The sequence below is a fragment of the Anoplolepis gracilipes genome, chromosome 2 (genome assembly GCF_047496725.1).
Source record: "Anoplolepis gracilipes chromosome 2, ASM4749672v1, whole genome shotgun sequence".
NCBI lineage: Eukaryota > Metazoa > Arthropoda > Insecta > Hymenoptera > Formicidae > Anoplolepis > Anoplolepis gracilipes.
This window is the reverse complement of record NC_132971.1, coordinates 648,818-667,580: the sequence shown is the minus strand read 5'-3', so window position 1 is coordinate 667,580 and position 18,763 is coordinate 648,818. Positions and strand designations below refer to the sequence as shown.

The 18,763-nt window shown below is 31.3% G+C and overlaps 2 protein-coding genes across 11 annotated transcripts in view; one reads left to right on the top strand and one right to left on the bottom strand.

Annotated features, from left to right (window-relative positions):
* LOC140676134 (protein FAM76A) overlaps positions 1–9,688 on the top strand; it is a 70,412-nt gene extending 60,724 nt beyond the window's left edge. The window contains exon 8 of the transcript XR_012048535.1: positions 212–9,688. The gene's annotated coding sequence lies outside the window, so the exon portion shown is untranslated. The remainder of the gene's footprint in view (positions 1–211) is intronic.
* The window catches only part of LOC140676130 (four and a half LIM domains protein 2-like), a 77,159-nt gene continuing 67,985 nt past the window's right edge, over positions 9,590–18,763 (bottom strand). For all 10 annotated transcript variants that reach the window (XM_072910855.1, XM_072910854.1, XM_072910853.1 and 7 more), the window contains 3 exons: positions 12,718–12,887; positions 12,155–12,341; positions 9,590–11,818 (listed from right to left, as the gene is read on the bottom strand). In XM_072910855.1, the coding sequence (XP_072766956.1) occupies positions 11,661–11,818; positions 12,155–12,341; positions 12,718–12,887 (515 nt within the window). In that variant the 3' untranslated portion in view covers positions 9,590–11,660. The remainder of the gene's footprint in view (positions 11,819–12,154; positions 12,342–12,717; positions 12,888–18,763) is intronic.

Here is an 18,763-nt window from a genome sequence, read left to right as displayed (position 1 = left end):
GCAAAAATCTGTAATTACAGTACAAATTCTATTTTATATGTATAATCTGGTGTAGTCTTGTATAGAATATTCTCGCTCATGTTATAAAATTGAATTGTCCGCACTTCAGAAATTAATTTAATAATGTTGTCTGAAGAAACGGACAGAATTTGAGGCGATAACTTAATCGCGTGGCGATTAAAAGTGAAGCTTCTTGACCACGTGTTCGCAGGTTGTAGTGGCATAGGCAGACGCGCGTGTGTCTGCCTTTCTTCGTCTGATCCGTGAAAGGTGGAAGGAAGCAAAGCGTACACTAACGTTGCCATTGGCCTCGTGCAGTATGGTAAGTGTGTTAACAACGTAAGCGGGGTGAACGCCCTCGGTAGACCTAGACCCAAAAAGCATTCTTGTAGCAAGCCACTGACACTGGGTTATAAGGCGAAGTCATGTGACGTGATGCACACGCATAAGTCGTGCACCCGCGATGCATACGCACGCACACGCGTGTACATATATCTACTTTCAGGTGGCGGGGATACGTACGCGTGAGTATGTGTGAGTGGCATCATTCGGAATAGCATCGTTTCTCAAACGAGGTCTTGTGAGGTAAGACATTCGGCGATAATTTCCGTTTGTAAGAGCATCATAAATTTATCGATAATCTCGACATTGAGATTTATACATTTCAGTCTAAAATCATTCTGCTGAGAATTCGACATTGTTCGGATATTTCCTCTCTCTCTCTCTCTCTCTCTTTCTCTCTCTTGGAAGATAATTCTACTTTTAATCGTTAATAGATTAAATTTGATGAATATAATTTTTCAATCAAGAAAAGATGTATATTTGCTCTCTGTTAAATAAAAATGTAAATTTTAACGAGATAATTTAATACAAAAAAAAATATAAGGTTGGAAAATTAAAATAAATAACAAAATATTATATAGATATATAATGAAATATGTATGATTTTTCGAGAATGTTTGTATTATAAGTAATTATGCAACATTCGTAGAATACTGATCAGAGATTTAAGAAACGGAAAAAAGTTCATCCGCAGTTCGGAATTCACATGTTACAGTAATGGAACAATTTTTAACTCGTTAAAATCGAATCCCCTCAATCTTGATTACCGTTAATTAGCGAAAGTTATAATATGTGACTAAGATTTTCGGTGAGGCATCGGTCCTTACGACGTCCATGAATCGTTAGTGCTCCATTATCCAACACTTTCTTCCAAACGTTCGAGTTCTTGTCGTTGCTTCGAAAATTTTCTGGTCACGCATACGTGACCTCATGAATCTCGGTCTAACAATAAAACATGATTGAATTTTCATAGCAATGATCGGGGAATAACGTAGCTGGAGTTGCTAATTTGAATGTCGTCAGTTTTAGAAAATCGATGAAACCGATGAAATCGATAATAATTTTTCTAGTCACTGATCTTACAATCGAAATTAACGGATATTTAAAAGAAATTATATAAGCTTTTTGCGAGAACATACCTGTAAAAATAAAAATTGTAATTTAATAGTAACTTATAATTAAATAATATAATTAAGAAACAGTTACATTAATAAATACGCTCCACATTTTTGCGTTTCTGTTTACTTGATCGTCAGCAAGCATTGACCTCACTTCTCGTTTCGTGCGTTCGCTGAAGGGAAACACCGGAAATACGTTGTGCGCGTGTAAATCGCATACAAGCTCATCAGTGGCAGTGCTCTCTCGAGGGTGAGAAGATCGTAGTACATGTGGGGGAAAAGTAGTTCATCTCTCTCTGTAGAAAAAAATAATCGTAATTCTATTTATGCGTGTGCGATTAATATCGAAAAGTTATTTTCTTTTTTATTTTTTGAAAATTTGCTTGTATTTTAGTAGCAAGAAAAAAGTAAATAACGAAATTAAAACAAGAAAAAACAATTAAAGTATCGCATTAAAAAAAGAAAATAAGATAGTTTAATTTTTTTTTTATTTGAAAAAAATTTCGAAAGAAAAATTGAAAACGAGAAATAGTTAAAGAAGCTCGCACATTTTAAAGAAAGCATTACTATTAAATATGTATATCTTGACATAAAATTTCTCATGTTCACGTTTGATGAAATATATATGTGAATATATACGAAGATTCAAGTTTGATTTTAAACTTTATTATTTGCTTGATTTTCTTGTCTGACAGTTCAGATTTCCATAGAAGCGTTTTCTGTCACGATTTCAAATCCATAGAATCAAATTTCGCACCCGTATCTCGTCGATTTTCTCTTTCCTTACTTTTTCTTCTAAATGAGACGCATGCCAGACAATGCTCAGAATCTTTCTCTACTATTACGATTGACATTGTGTTCGAATCAAATCAGAGCATTTTATTTCTTTGGCTATTTGAATTAGGTCGTGGTTAGCAGACCAATTAATCAGATACCTAATATAGATGGTACAAGCGTGAATAATTCAATTAGAATTCTTTTATTTTTTTCCTATATTTTTGTCATCCAAATAAACCTAATTATAAGAAAAAAATTATATAATAACATTTAAATAGTTTAGCAGATTGATGTTTTAACTAGAACGAAATACGTATATATGAAATATGTATATAAATTCAGCATTATTTGAACTTTTTTCTATAATAATTTTTTGTTTTTCAACACCATTTAAATGATTAATGTTTGACTCATTTCTTAGTTAATAATTTCTCTTCGCTAACGAATACAGCATTTATTACGTCATATAATACAGAAATTATGCAGCACTTATTATGTTATATGTATATATACCTATATCAAATTATGTGTCATATTATGTTATAATATATATATATATATATATGTATATCAAATGAAGCAGTTATTATGTCTTATATTAATTGCAAAAAAAGACAAGTAATGTAACAGTAAAATTAAAATTAAATTTAAATTTAAAGAACTTTTAGCTGAAAGAAAATGCGAATTTTGAGACGTCCTATATAAACTTTCTTGCAGACTAGGGTTTCGATCGGTTCTTTGGCATTCGTCGAGGTGACCGAGCACCGCGGGCAAAGCACTTTTCTCCGCGAGGAGAACTCGCTTTTCCGCGCCGTAACGCAGATTCGTCTTCTCGCGGATCGAGGCCGTTCGCTGTTATACAGTGACGGATTTAGCAAATGTCGGGCCCAAAGTGCAAAAACATGATAAAGCAAGAAAATGTAATTTTGGTCGCTTCATAAAAATCTATATAATATTTATTAATACTGAATATTTTACGCGAGACTTAATTATCTTATAAGTTTATTTACTTCTACTATAAAAAATATTGTAAAGTTATTGTAAGATATTTTTGTGCGCAGAGAATTCTTTTAAATATTTTGTTTTGAATTTTTATTTAATTTTTCTTCTCGCGGAATTTAATTGAGAAATCCATCAAATTTGTTGTTACAAGATGATTATGTAGGCATTTGTATATCGCCGTTGGTCAGGGGAAGATGAACAGCGCGAATGTGTAGTGTCTCCCGAGACCGTCGTTAGCTGATGGTGTAAGTCCATCCTTGATGGAGGTTACTCGAGGGCATCGTCCCACATCTCCTTGGATATGAACTTGCGTCTTCGTTCGACTTGCCGGTCGTCTCCCTTTGGCTTCTCCTTCCTCGTCTCCTTCGTCCTTCTTCCTGCCACCTCCATCTCTGTCCGCTGGCAACACCTTTCAGCCTCCCTCCATCTTTATCCGTCTTTCTCTCCCTTTGCCAGACTCCTCCATTTCATTTCGCCTCGCTCTCTCCCTTGCTAATCCTTTTTTTTTTTTTTTTTTTTATTTTCTACAGAAGACCATTGTAAATGTTGCGTGCATTTTGTCAATTTTTTACTTGCAATTAATAGTCGAATTTTTGAGATAGTTTGAGATAGTTTAATAAATTAATCTTTCAGAAATCTTTTATCTTTGAGGAATATTAAGAAATTTTGAATTAAAATTACTTGTTTTTTTTATCACTTTTATCCGAATCTTGATAAAAGGCCCTAGCAAACGATTGTTTTTTTTCACTTGTCAAAAGTATCCTTACCGCAACATTTTTCTAATGGTTTAATTTGCGCCATTTTTAAGAGGGATCCTGGACCCAAGTGTTACATCACTGGGTCTCCTCCTGCTTTTTTTTTCGGATGGCAACTTCCTCTTGAATTCTGCGAGCACCATAGAAAGTCAACGGACAAGGTAACGCGACCCGGATTACACTCTGAGGCATCGGTTCCTTCGCACTTTTCTTCTTCGTCCCGAAGAGACTCCGCCGCGTTCAGCTCAGGGTCAAGGCACTCTCTCGGAGCCAGCGGAGACCACCCTCTTCCTCCTCCTCCTCCTCACCTTTCATGTCCTTCCACGAAGCCGAAAAGAGAAGCTGAGAGTTTCTGCTTTAATCCTTCTCTTCGTTTCTCTCTTCCGTCATTCCAGCGTCGGTCAAAGCGCTGATAGAAGAGATGTCAGAGAGATCATCTCTTTCAATTTCATGATCATTTAATCCAAGGACGAAACGGCAAACGCGTTTTATAAAAATTTTCTTTAACAAGGAACTCTTTAATCAAAAAAAGTTTAAAAAATATATACGAGCAACACCATCCGAAAAACTATGGGGTTCAATCAAATATAAAAAATATTTATCTAGCACAAAATAAAAAACTAAGCGTCATTATTTATTAAATGTGAATATTTTTTTGAAATATGAATTTTTTTATTATCACTTTCACTATTTTCCCGTTGCATGTTTAATGATTATGAATACTTTTGCATTTTTACTTTTTGACATTACTTTCTGTGACGCAAGTTTTATTGAAACAAACTTTTCTTCTTTTATTGCTATTAATATAGTCCCTCACGCGCGAGCACGATTTACACAATCGATATGTTTTTTTGTTCGTTTGAATTACGGAACGACGTCGATCTCTCTCTCTCTCTCTCTCTCTCTCTCTCTCTCTCTCTCTCTCTCTCTCTCTCTCTCTCTCTCTCTCTCTCTCTCTGTCTCGAAGGCGTTGAGATAGTCGTTCGCAAACGCGGGATGCTAATGTCGCTCTCCACAATGTCAGCGGCCAAGGATTCGAGTTGGCGGACAGGTAAATGGCCCGAACGTTGAACCGACGAATGACCTCCGACAACAACGGCCCTCATTTTCGATGTCGAAATCATCTCGTGCCGGTATAACTCCGCTACAATCGTGCGGTGACTTTTTATAATTCATGAGCCAATACTTTTTTTATTCGGGCAGAGAAAAAAATTTAAGACAGTTACGCCAATCGAACCAACTACACACACTTGTATGTGCATTGTCGAAAACCGAGAAATTTTTATTGCGATGCTTTTATAAAATATTACACGCAGCTGTGTAGAAAACGATTAAAAATAAAAATAAAATCTTGGAAATAGACTTTGTGCGTCATAGTTTTGCGAAGGCTTTGGATTTTATAGAAATAATGGAAAAAATATTTAATAGTTTGTCACATTGATATTTTAAAGTATTTACTCCTCCGAGATTAGTTTTAATTTCTATAATTTAGATAGTCGATGGACAGTAAAAAATACGAGATTTTTCATATTCTAAATTTTTAAAAATCTTTTTTTATAACATTATACGTGATTTTATAAGAGTGTAATAATAGATTCTTGCTTTTAACATCATAATATGTATGATTAAATCTATTAAAATATGCTGTGCATTTGATCTGTATTATAATTAATCAAAAATTTAAAAATTTTAGTTTTTTTTCTATTTTTATTTTTTTTTACTTTTAATTAATCTCATAGTATTGTTATCGTGATTATCAATTTATAGTGGTTATGTTATTTGTTTTGTACGATACATCTTTTATAACCAAAGTTTTGCATAAAATATGTGATATACACTTCGAAAAGCGACGTGTATTTTTAATTTAGATAACAGAATATTAATGAGACCCATAATTAACATTTGTGATATATACGGTATAAATGAATAATTAATGAAAATCGATAATACGATCGTATGGTCGAGATATATTGGTTGTATTGATTTGCGGTAAATTTTTGGATAATCAAATCACTGAATAATTCGAATATAAAAGGGCGACAAAAAAACCTAAGATCGTCATCAGTTCGTTGACATCGATCCTACGAGCAAGAAATTTAACGAAACATGATAGAGATTAATAAACTATTAGAAAAAAATTTTTTTTACTTTATTAATATTCAATCTTAATGACATCTTGATAATTATCAGTGAATAAAAAAAGTCTTTCCAAAAAATTTTACTGCTTTAAACGTAAAAAATATTCTCACACGTACGAAAAATATTTCAAATAGCATTGAGTAAATTTAAAACATAATATGAATTTTTAGATTTGCGAGTACAGAATACAACGAAAGAGGGAAAGGAGAAACATATTAAATTAATTTTGTTTGCTCCACAAACCTACCAAGTTTCTTGGAAATCGAATGGACTTGGTTTGGGAACATTCCTTGTCGGAACGCGAAAACGAACGATTTTTATTTTTATCATGGAAGTCGAAGACGCACGGCACAAGGCCACGCGGCTAGTCATTGACCCCAGGGAGATCGAATACTTACGGTCATTCTTCGGCATGATTCCGACGTCATGTAAGTTTGAGAAAGATAGACGAGGGACATGGGAGCTCGATCAAAAAAAGGGGCAATGAAAAAGGGACAGACAAAGCCAGGATTCTCGGTAGTACTGGCCCGTCGAGGACTTTATGTCTATTAAATTCCGGAGAGATGAGCATGACCCATGTTTTCACATGGAGACAGAGAGGCAAGATTGAAAATCGAGCATTTGAAGTTTTTTTCATTCCCTTTGATATGATGGTTATTTAAAATAAAATTTTCCTATATATATAAAATATAAAAAAAAAAAAAAATAAAGAACATAGATGGAAAGAATTTTGACTTTATTATTAAATATTTTGTTACACGATTCCAATAACTGTATCATTTTACATCGAGTAAGAGAACTTTTTTATATATGTCAAATAATGTTTAAATATGTCAGAATTTTGCACATTTTTTTATATATTTACATATTACTTAAACAATAAATATCATAATAAATAAATTAACTGTTGCCCAAAACAAAAGAAGCAAATAAATTGCACAAAGTGTTTTACAAACATTTTTTAAAATTTATTTTTTCATTATTTGCCCGTAGTAATACGCAGTTCGCGATAAACATCCCTTTCCTTCGTCTACTCGATAATAATTGCAATCACGGATGATATGAACGCCTATTAATCTCGCGCTTGCGTGGACGAGTCCTATGAAGTAATTTTCAGGGACAGTGTCGAGCAGAGCGTGAACGGGACAGAGTCAAGGCGAATGACGTTTGTGGGAGACGAGGAGGGGTGAGCGAGCGGAGAGGCAGCAGCCTCTCAGGAGAGAGAGGCATGGCTCTCGCTCTTTCTCTATACGGGACGCGGTCGAAGACACGAGACACCACCTCGGTCGCTCGTTACATAAGTAAGGTAAAGGATCTCCTCTTCTCTGCTCTCCTTGAGCCGATCCACATTCACGATTATACCACTTTCCATCGACCTCTCTTTACCCCAAGCGCGACGCTCGCTCGCACGTGTAGGTGCGTGCGATTCTGCGTGTGTGGTGTGCGTATAACGTGTAATTAACAGCACAACAAATATCGCACGGACTGATCGCGGAATTTTTTAATATAGTCATACATTCGCTAAATTACGGTGATTACGAGCAAAGGATTTTATTAACAGATTTAAGCCTGATTAAGTTAATTTTGAAAAAGAGAGTTTTATAGAGAAATAATAGTTTCTATTACGCATGTAATATGTAGAGAATTATACGTTATCGTCAATTTGTACGAATGCTGAATTAATTTGTTGTTTTCACACTAATATGTATAAAAATGGAGAAAGAAAATGTTCATGAAAAGGAATTTTTTAGGGGAATAATATAAATGGATAGCGTTACTATTATAAAACTATTTATCTTTTGAATTTTTTACAAGTCAACTTTTTACTAACTAGAAGAATTTCAATTTTTCTCTATAGCTTCTAAAAAATACAAATTATTTTTTTTTTTTATACAACAGATTATTTTGCTTTATATATAATTTTTTTATTAAATGTTTTTCTATAAAAAAATAAAGAATGTATGGAAACTTTGCATATATGTGAAACATTAAGATTTTTGACTGATGGTATTTTAAAAATTTCTTTTATAGAAAATAAGAATCTTTTTTTTTGCGAATATCGTGAAATTCTGTAGTGCCTGCAGATCCTATGATGTAAACGAACCGTTAAAAAATAGGTTTTGTTTAATTAATGTTGAAACTGACGAAATAAATCGTAATTTGGAGGTCATCACACAATGGATAGTTTGCTGTCAGGCAGGAGAACGTGAGGTCGAGCGTGCATTGACTTATTGTGTGACCTCCGACAACACGACCTTAATGTCAATGATGAACTTGACGGGGATTTATGTATAGTGACCCTATACACATCCAGTTGTACATGCCGAAATAAATTCGCACTTTTATTGTGCGTACCTTTGTATTTAAAACTAGTTCTTTAATCTTCAAATTGTTGAAATGGCATAAATTATAGGAAAAGAAAAATAATTAGTAGAATCGAAAATTGTAAATATTACTATGATAAGAATATAATTGTGCTTAATTATTTTTCTATAGTTTTTTAAATTTATTTTTATATTTTTATTTGATAAGAAAATTTGATTTAATTTAACTTGATAAAAATTTAATCAATTTCTCTTTCATTTTTTCGTTCATTGAACTTATCGAGGTTTTTTCAGGCTCTATTCATTTTTCAAGTTTAAATACAAAATTAGTATTTCATGTAAGGAAGATTGATAAAAACTTGTAAATTAATGTTTCTTTAATGACAGACTATATAAAAAAAATTGTATTAACTATTCTATTTCTAAGAATTATAGTTCTCTTTTTACTATAAATAACTGTTTTTCTCATTATACTCTACAAAGAAATACTATAGACATCTGAAGCTGAAAAGTAGAACTACATTTTACATCTGTGGATAAATCATCAGCAGAAGGTAGATTTTACACAGTTTTCTGTTACAACATGACAGTGTAGAACATGTTATTTATCAGATATTATGTTTCCATTTTAATTAATTAATTAAATTAATTTTATACGTGAAACGTGAATTCATACGAATAAATTATTTATGCAAAATGTATTTAATCACGACATAATTCTAAAAGTATAAATTATAATATTTTGTTTAAATGAATAAAATTTACAGATGTAATTATTTTTTTACTGATTTTTTTATTGATTTATCCACGCCTTTTTTGCACGTGACATAATTAAATTTAAAAATCAATTATATACGAATTGTTCTTTATTAAGTTTAAAATCTAAATTTATAAAAATAAAGACTAAAGAAAAATTGGCTACTTTTATTGGAGTTTCTTTAATTTATTTAGATAATGAAATTCTTGCGTACATTAATTATATAAATTTGTGATATGATATAAATAAATAAAAAATGGATAAAGTTTGTTGATTATTCATGAAATGACAATTTCATTATTATCGCATTCATAATTTAAAAAAATTTTTGGACGCTATTATGAATTAAAGAATATGAGGGGACATAAAACCATGTAAATAATTACATTTATTTATTTATCAATTTTACAATGTAACAGTGTGTATAGGATACGCTGATATAGAATAATCTCTTCTTATCGTTTATTAATTAAGGCGATTAGTGTGTAAGTGACTCCGTCGGAACATACATGTATATTATAGCACGTGTGTGACTTATATTGATCGCGATTAAAAATTCGAACGTTGCGATTTTTTTGTCTCGTAGTTCCGCGTTTTTAGACTTGATTCGCGTGTAGCGTTACACTTACTTTCATTCGCATTTTATAACAATAGATTTGATATTAAGTATCCTGTAACGAAGTAAATTATTGTAAGACGTTAGTTTCTTTTTTGTTTTTACTTCTATGGTACTCGATGCGGATAAGGCCACAATTAGTGTTTCCGCGAGTGCGTTCGTCGCACACACTCGTATGCATGTTATGTATGTATGTATGTATGTGTGTTATGTATGTACGTTGTACGCGTGTGTATGTATATGTACGTGTTTTCCTGTTGTTTTTTTTTTATTTCTTTTTCAATAAAATAATATGTAAAAAATGTCGTGTTTGTTGCGTGATGTTTATGTTTGCTGCACATGCGTGTGTATCGTAAATGTGAATGTGTATGTGTGTGCGATTTATATACGGGACGATGACGAATTTCTATGATATGCGCCTGTTTTTCTGACGAAAAAGAGGAGAAGAAGAGAGCGCGTCAACATTGTCAAAGAACATTGTTAAAGGATACACAGAAATACGTATTCTTTATCGTTTCTGGCTGTGATTGACACATGTTTATATAGTGTGAATTATTATAGCTTTGTGAATACATACAGAGAATTAAGCAATTTTTTGATAAAAAGATTTTCTAATGATTTTTATAATGTTAAATAATTTTTCTGTTCAAATCTAAAAATATCGAGATTTCTTTGGAAATATTTAATAAAAATTTATTTAATAAAAATTATATTATTTATTAGACTATTTTTTCAGAAACTGATTTTTTAATGAGTTTTTTTTCACAAAATTAATAATAAAATATACTATAGTATTTAAATATTATTTTTTCCTATTTTGATAAATGTACAATATTGTACAGAAAGAAAGAGAGAACCAGGTGTAATATTAATTGAATAGATTTATGTGAATGTGTAGCGTGCATGTACGTGTATGTGTTAAACCGTCGTGTTTTTCGCGTGTGTGTAAATTATACATACACATACACACACATACTATATAAGACTCTCTTTTGCGCGCACATGCGCATATCTTTCTACAATGGTACAAAGCAAAAATGATATTAGTAACATCACGAGAGCACGTATGCGAAACGATTAGGTTTATTTATCATCCTAATCATCGATTTATATTGATAATCATTTTATTACAGTAAGGCGATTTGATTTCTCTTTATCGAGTTCGCAAGTTGTATATTTCTTTTGCTTTCCGGTTCTTATTTTTTTTCACTCTTCGATATTTCAACGGGTTGATCAAGCAAATCATCTCAAACATAGAAAGATACACGTGTCAGTGTTCTTTTCACAAACACACGTAGAACGAAATAACGAAGACTAATGTCGCTATGACTACGAAGCTAAGAACGATTCTCGTGTTCTCTCGCGCCATTTTTCATTCGATCAAATCTGTAAAATCACTATGCTGATCAAGACGAGGTCTTGGTCAGAGGATTTTTCCGACCTTTATTTTTCTCTCTCGGGAAAAAAAAAAAAAAAAATTGGCGCGAAAAATTTTGTCAAAGTAAGTACGTCGATTGTTGATTTGCAATAAAAATTATCGCGGCTCTGTAATGCAAGTTCTCCTTTATTATTTATTCATAACTTTTATTATATATTTTTCTGTAATCTTGTGTCTTGATATGACTATATAAAATTCTTTACCGTCTGTATCGTGCGTTCGTTTCGAGTCCAAATTGTCAACTGATAAAATCGCGACGACGGTTTCGTTATGGCGTATAATAGAATCCGCTTGACTGTATGGATTCTTTCCCAGAAGTCCCGCTCCCCGTTCTTTCTCTCCCTTCGCTCCCGTCGATCCCGTTGTCATCCTCGTCGTCGTGAAGCCGCGCTTTACATCAATTTCAGTTTGGCGCATTCAGGACAGATAATATCGTCGCCATCGGTAATAAAACCACGTCCGACCAACGAGGTTTTGCAGCCCGCACAGATGAAACAATCATTATGCCAGTGCCTATCCTCGAATGAGATGAAGCGAGTGCCACCGATACCTGGATCAATCATCGAGTAGCGCTTAGATTAATGTGAGATTTTAACGTTGCATAACAACAAATTATGACAAACGTATGAAAGGATCTCTAAGAATAAATATATACGTACGTCTATTAAAAATATTGATTATCCATCATCGCGAAAGATAATAGATGTGCATATTTGTTGAAGAATCGATTACTATGATTGAAATATCAAGCTAATCTAATTCATTCTTTTCATTCTCTTCAAATCTTTATATTCTTGCGCATTTCTCAGAGATTCTTTTTCTTTTTTTTTTTTTTTTTTTTTTTTAAGTATAATCACAGAATATTTATTAAAATTCGAGAACGTACCGGTAATCGGTTTGGAGCAAGCGGTGCATCTCTTGGCGAAGAGCTCGCCGAAGCAGTCGGCGCAATACGGTTTGTCATCGCGCGACGTGAATCGCTGTCCCGCCAGGACGGTGTTGCAGTTGCTGCAAGTGAAGCAGTCTCTGTGCCACGGTTCGTTCTTATATGTCACACCGCCGCTGGTGATAATCTGCAATAAGAAATTTTTTACACATCTTTTTATAGGATACCTACATCGTTTCGTATCACAATTTATCGCGATGGATTTCTTCCTAGATATTTATGGCTTATGTGTTTTCAGAGTCCTCTCAAAGTATTTTTAAAAATTAAATAACAATCAGAATTAGAGAGAAGAAGATAGCGTTCGGTCTACAAAAGATAGATTGATAAATTATGCGAAAATAAATTATATTGCTTGAATCAATATTTAATTATCTATATCATTATAAAGTATCGAGATCTTACGTTTAATCATCTATCCAGTCGTTTTTTGTACGATATTTAATAAATGAATGCAAAACGAGAACGCAAAGTAATCACCAAAACAGTGAAAGGAGTAAACCCACCTTGTTGCACTTAACACACCGAGTGGCGAATTTGTCCTCGTAACATCCGGCACAGTAAATCTCCTGTTCGCGCGGGATGAAGCTCTTCGTACCGATCGGATTCTTGCAGACCACGCAGCAGAAACACTTCTCGTGCCACTGTCTGGTCTTGTATTCCATCTTCTTAGTACCTGAAACGTAAGCAGTAAACTGCTATAGAAACAATGCACAAATAGTATAATACTTATAATAACGCATCTGTCTTTGAAAATTAAATAAAATTTTAATTTAATTTATATTGATCAAGTTTGTGAAAGAAAGAGAAATATATCTATTATTATTTACACTTAAAATACAATATACAAAAGATTTTTCATTACTTTTTCTTTTAATTTTTTTTCTATATTCATAATTATTTTATTATTACTAAAATTATTTCTCTGCGTATTTGTTATTAATTAATCGTGAGAATAATTATAGTGCTTGATGATTGCATGTCGAAAAGAACATCGTCAAAAATTTAAATTAGACCCTTTGTAAATAAGTGCAGCAGAGGTCGTAGTCCACGTTTTAACGTCTAGACGGATGGTTGCATGTGGCGACTGGCGGGCTGCAAGTTTGTAATCGCGTGTATCCTATTACGTCCCCTGTTTTTTTTTTTTTTTTTTCCTTTGCAATCCGCAATTAACACATGCACAGGTGCAGACAGTCGCATGGGAACAAGAACAATCGAATCGAAATTAACGGTTTTCGAGATGGCACCATTGCTGAGTAAAACTTAAATTATCTATATATATATATATATATATATATATAGATTATATATAAGATTCTTTTATCTAGAAAGATAGATGCGCTGATATAAATATAGCCAGGTAACTTCGAAATTTTTGTGAAAAAAAAGATTTTGTGTAGAGAGAGAGAGAGAGAGAGAGAAATTTGTATGAATTTCGATGTTAATTTATTTTAAGTATATGTTTTTCATAAACATTTCGTTGAAAGAACTTCGTAGTTTTAAACATATGATAAATCATCAAGTGTGATAAATAAAATTATCTGTCGTTAATAAAAACCTTATCTAGAATGTCACCAACTGAGATTATATAGTATTTAACACAATATTTCAGCATTGCAATTCTTTTCATCAATATCTTCGATTGGTATAGGGGATATTAAAAGGATCATTTTCGATGATTCAGTCCTCAATGATATGATTCCAATGCTACAAAGTATATTTTAATGAGTCATACGCGCAGAAATAAAAGCGTCTGAAGGTACATACAACATATAAAATTGAAACTAATTACACGGTAATCTTCTTAAAATTGTTGTGCTTGGTGTAAACTTACTAATCTAGAGCTGGAAACGCAACGATTACTTCGTGTTGTTTTTAAGATTAGGAGTATTATGCGAAAAACGTGACTTGACGCTGTCTAACTAATGAGTATTGTCAACTCGTTATCGTTGTCACGTTCTGGCCTGTGATTTGAGAAATGGGCAGATAATACTCAAGATCATTGACTAGGAAACGCAAACATTTATTGTTTGCCGCTAATGTCATATGAATTGCGTATTTCAAAACTGAAATTTTTGCTAGTACGATTGTAATATTATAAATATATAAATGCTATTATAATACATGAAATAACTGGAATTTTTTATAAATATATTTTGAATGTCATAGACAGCGATAAAATATAATTCGGACAATTAATCGAATCAACGAATTAAATTTATACATGCAGACTTTGATTGAGGCACAATTGTGGGTGTTTGACTTGTCTCTTTTTCTCATTTCTCATTTTTTTTCCCTACGTCCAAGAGACAAGAAAGACGAATTAATAACTTTATTTCGAAAGGTGAGCTAAGAGCCTGGGCAAACGACACACTTAAATGTGACATTAAATATGATATAACGTGTCTCATGAATCATCGGCTCAATTTTAAATGTTTACGACGCAGGATCACGTCTGTAAAGAATGACAGTCTCGGTGACGATTGAAGAGCTTCTTTCATTAAAAAAAATACTCGAGTCTTTCCTTCCTTTCTTTTAAGAAGTAGAAATATAATACATCATATATGAAAACGCGAACTTTGTCAAAATTAAATTCTAAGCTCTTATTATAATTGAGCTCTCGAAATATTCGAAGAGTCCTTACTATATCGAGAATTGCGTTCGCATTACCATATATCGATGAATACATGCGTGTAATTATTGCTCCATCATCATTAATACAGATTAACGAACAGTTAGTGTCTAGTCGATACTTATTGACTCATTCCTCATTGCGGATCAACTTGTTAAATTATTCATTCGTCGTTGAACATTAATCCGGTTAAATCGAATTAGTTGCAACTACATCGTTGACTAAATACAGCTATATAATTGTTCATCCATTATACTGTTACGTTGTTAGGTAGATAATTACATCCCGATCGTATGTTTGACGCATTAATATTATAATTATGTCACAATAATTGATTTAAGATTATAATGTGTAAATCTATATTAACATAAGAGCTAGCTCATTCACCTTACAATAATTTGTATCACTGTTAGTAGCACTGATCGATAAATTAAAGATTAGATATAAAAAATCAACGATAAATGGCATATGCACATAATTATTTCTTCATGAAAAGATTCCATGATATAAGGTTGAAATATTCTAAACAAGTGAAATTTATTACAACATCTATAATATTCAGAATAAATATAAGATGTATACTCTTTCCGTATAATTTTCATTTATATATTTTTTGATCTTTCTTTTTAAATAAATATTTTTTGCAAAATTTTAGTCATGCATCTAAGATTTTAACAATTGCAATTATTTTGTTTTAATATGACGACACGAGGAACGCGCTGAGAATGGACATTCCGGTGTGTTTGCTATATCTTTCGTATATGATAAGTTGCCTTGTGGACCACTATGACTCAAGCGAAGATTCGTGACGTCACGTCAGCCAGGCAATACCACCGTATATGTATAAAGCTGATGGTCCAAGGTCGATGTGGTAATCTTACACGGGACGCGTTAATCCGTGAATTATTCGCGTTACAAATGATGCGCTTATATGTTAAATTGAATATCTGCATAAAATTACACACCTTTATCAACTCATCAACATAAAACATTTATATGTAATTTACATATAAAACAGTCTTTTATATATATTCTTATCCATGTCATTTTTATCCTCTAGGATATGCAGATTATTTTAAAAATAATAATATTTTATATAGATTTCTCAATCGATTAAATGAGAAAATATGGCATTAAAATCATGCAAATTTATCGTTAGAATCTGTGGCTACATAATGGAGGGTCTGTATATTTTATATACACACTATACAAACGCATAAATTTAAAGGGATTATTTTATAATAATAATTTAATATAATTTTATTTTTTATAATTATAGTTTAATTTTAATTTTTTAATATAACAATTTATTTTTAATTTTTTAGCGTAATAATATTTTAAATTTAAATTAAAATAAAATACGTGCTTCTAAAGTTGTCTTTGATAGAAAGAGAAATGCGTGATCAAACTTACTTAGATAATTTGTTCCGTTCATTAATAACATGTGGATCATATAATATTAAGATATTTATTTATATAATCCCAATTTTTAATAATATGATATCCCTTAAAATGTCAGATGTTTTTAACTGAAGTGTCTTTAGCAGTAATCTATTTATGCTTATTTTCTTCTGATCGAATGAATAAAAAAATGCAACAGAAACACTATCCATTTCCGCGAATATCGGCATTAATTATCATAATCTCTCTCTTTCTGGTGCTCGCCAATCATTAATGCAGTCATTCAAACGGATTTTATGGTTATCATTCGTCAAATTGGTAACTCGCTCTCGTAAACGAACTATACCGAGAGGTGGAAGCTGCCATTCCTACGTCAAGTCTAAATATAATTCAATGAGAAGCAGAAGCTACACCGGTCCAGAAATTCCCTGACCCAGGCAAATTCCACATCAAATTTTACATCAAGCGGAAAGCAACGACAAAATTATACATTGTCCTCATATTCGTAAGTCTGTTTGCAAGTAATAATTTACCTTTCTAGTTTTATTTTTAATTACAAAGTGTCTTTCAATCTTGAAATCTGACTGAACCAATAGATTAATGATATTAATTTATAAATATATTCATATTTTGATGTATGAATAAGTAAAACGTTAGCATTATTTATTCTCAATTTAATTTATGAGATAATAAAATGAGGTTGTAATTTTTTTAAATATAATTCGCAAATATTTATTCGAATTATAATATAATTTGAATACATATATATATATATATATATATATATATATATATATATATCGAATATTTACATTCTTTTTTAAATGAGGCCCAAATTTTATATTAGACATCGCGGATTCAATCGCGGAAGAACTCGCAATTCTACAAAGATATATGCGTTTGAATATATCATGCCGATTGACATTTAAACATGAACAATATATTGATTACGACTGATGATATCACTTATATTAATATCATCGATATCAGGACCGTTATCCGAATGGAATCATGTGATATGCGATTTCGATAATCTCACGCGTGTAATTGCATCAATCTTTTTTTTTTTTACCATTTCAGCAATATAATATGTATACACAAGACAGTTCATTATAAATTGCACAACTGTCTGTTTGTTTCTCTTGGAATATACGCAGTAATGCGTGTAAACTTCTGATGATTTGAAACGAGGTGTACATACATTTTTTTATTACAAAATACGTCAATATGGATTTTTCATAATACTAAAGTAAACTCCAATGTATTTCACAATGATTTATGCCAATCAGCATATAAGATCGCGCTGACAATGTATGATTACATATTTGCGCGAACAAATTACACTACATCAAAATAAACGTTAAATATGTAAGGAAAATATTTTTTGATAACGTCATTGCAACTTCAGCAGATATTTCTCCAAATTTAATGTTTGATAACAAAATAAATTATAATTAATATTTGCCAGTTATTATTTTTATCCATTGGAAATTAATCGCAAATTCTTTTTTTTCACTCGCGTGGATTCTATTTAAAATCTTGATAGAATGTATTTGCATGCAGTTTAGTATTTTTAATCACAGTTTTATATTTTTAATACAGTTATTTTTACATATACTATCCGATTCAATATTTACGATATTAGCGTGAATTGTGAGTTACATTTACACTAAAATCAATCATAGATGATACGTGAGTCGTCACATAAAGTTGCCCGTTTATATGTTCAAAGTTTCCTTTCAATAACAAATCTAATATTAATTCAGAATTTTTAAGTTACACAAACAATTAAAAATTCAAAAATTTTTTCAAATAAAGCTTAAAGAGTAAAATAAAGAAAAAATTATACTGTGTAATTTATAAATTTAAATTGAGCTTTATTTTTGAAAAAATTTTAACTAATTTAGTGATTTTTGATTCATACATTTAATGATATCATAAAGATATTTAAAGTTTCATATTCTAATAAAAGTCGTGTTTTTTTAAAGATGTTTGAATAAATGTTGAAGCATTTAAAAAATTGTGTTCTTAATTTTCTTCCATTAACAATAAAAAGTATATTTAATATAAAACGTACTTCTTAAGAATTAATGTAAACGCATTTCTTAAGAATTATTAAATTGTAAAGAAAGAAAATGTTTTTTGAATATTTATTTGTTGAGAAAAAGTTGATTTCAATTTTGTCAAATAATTTGTAAAGTAATTCATAATGAGACGTAACGATAAGCAAAAATTTATATTTTTTTTCTATTAACATAACTGATTTGATTTCAATCACGCAGCAACTTTAAACTTATCATTGAACAATAGATATACATTCATAATAATGCAATGAGATTGCGTTGATATGTTTTCACAAAAGAAAGATTAAATACAAATTGATTGATTATCATTATCATGTTTTTAGTTGTTTATTTCATGACCGCGTTTTGTTTCTGCGCTTTCACACAGTCGGCAGTCTGATAATACCCGATATAATTTATACTTAATGCTATTATAATATATATTTAATCATGATG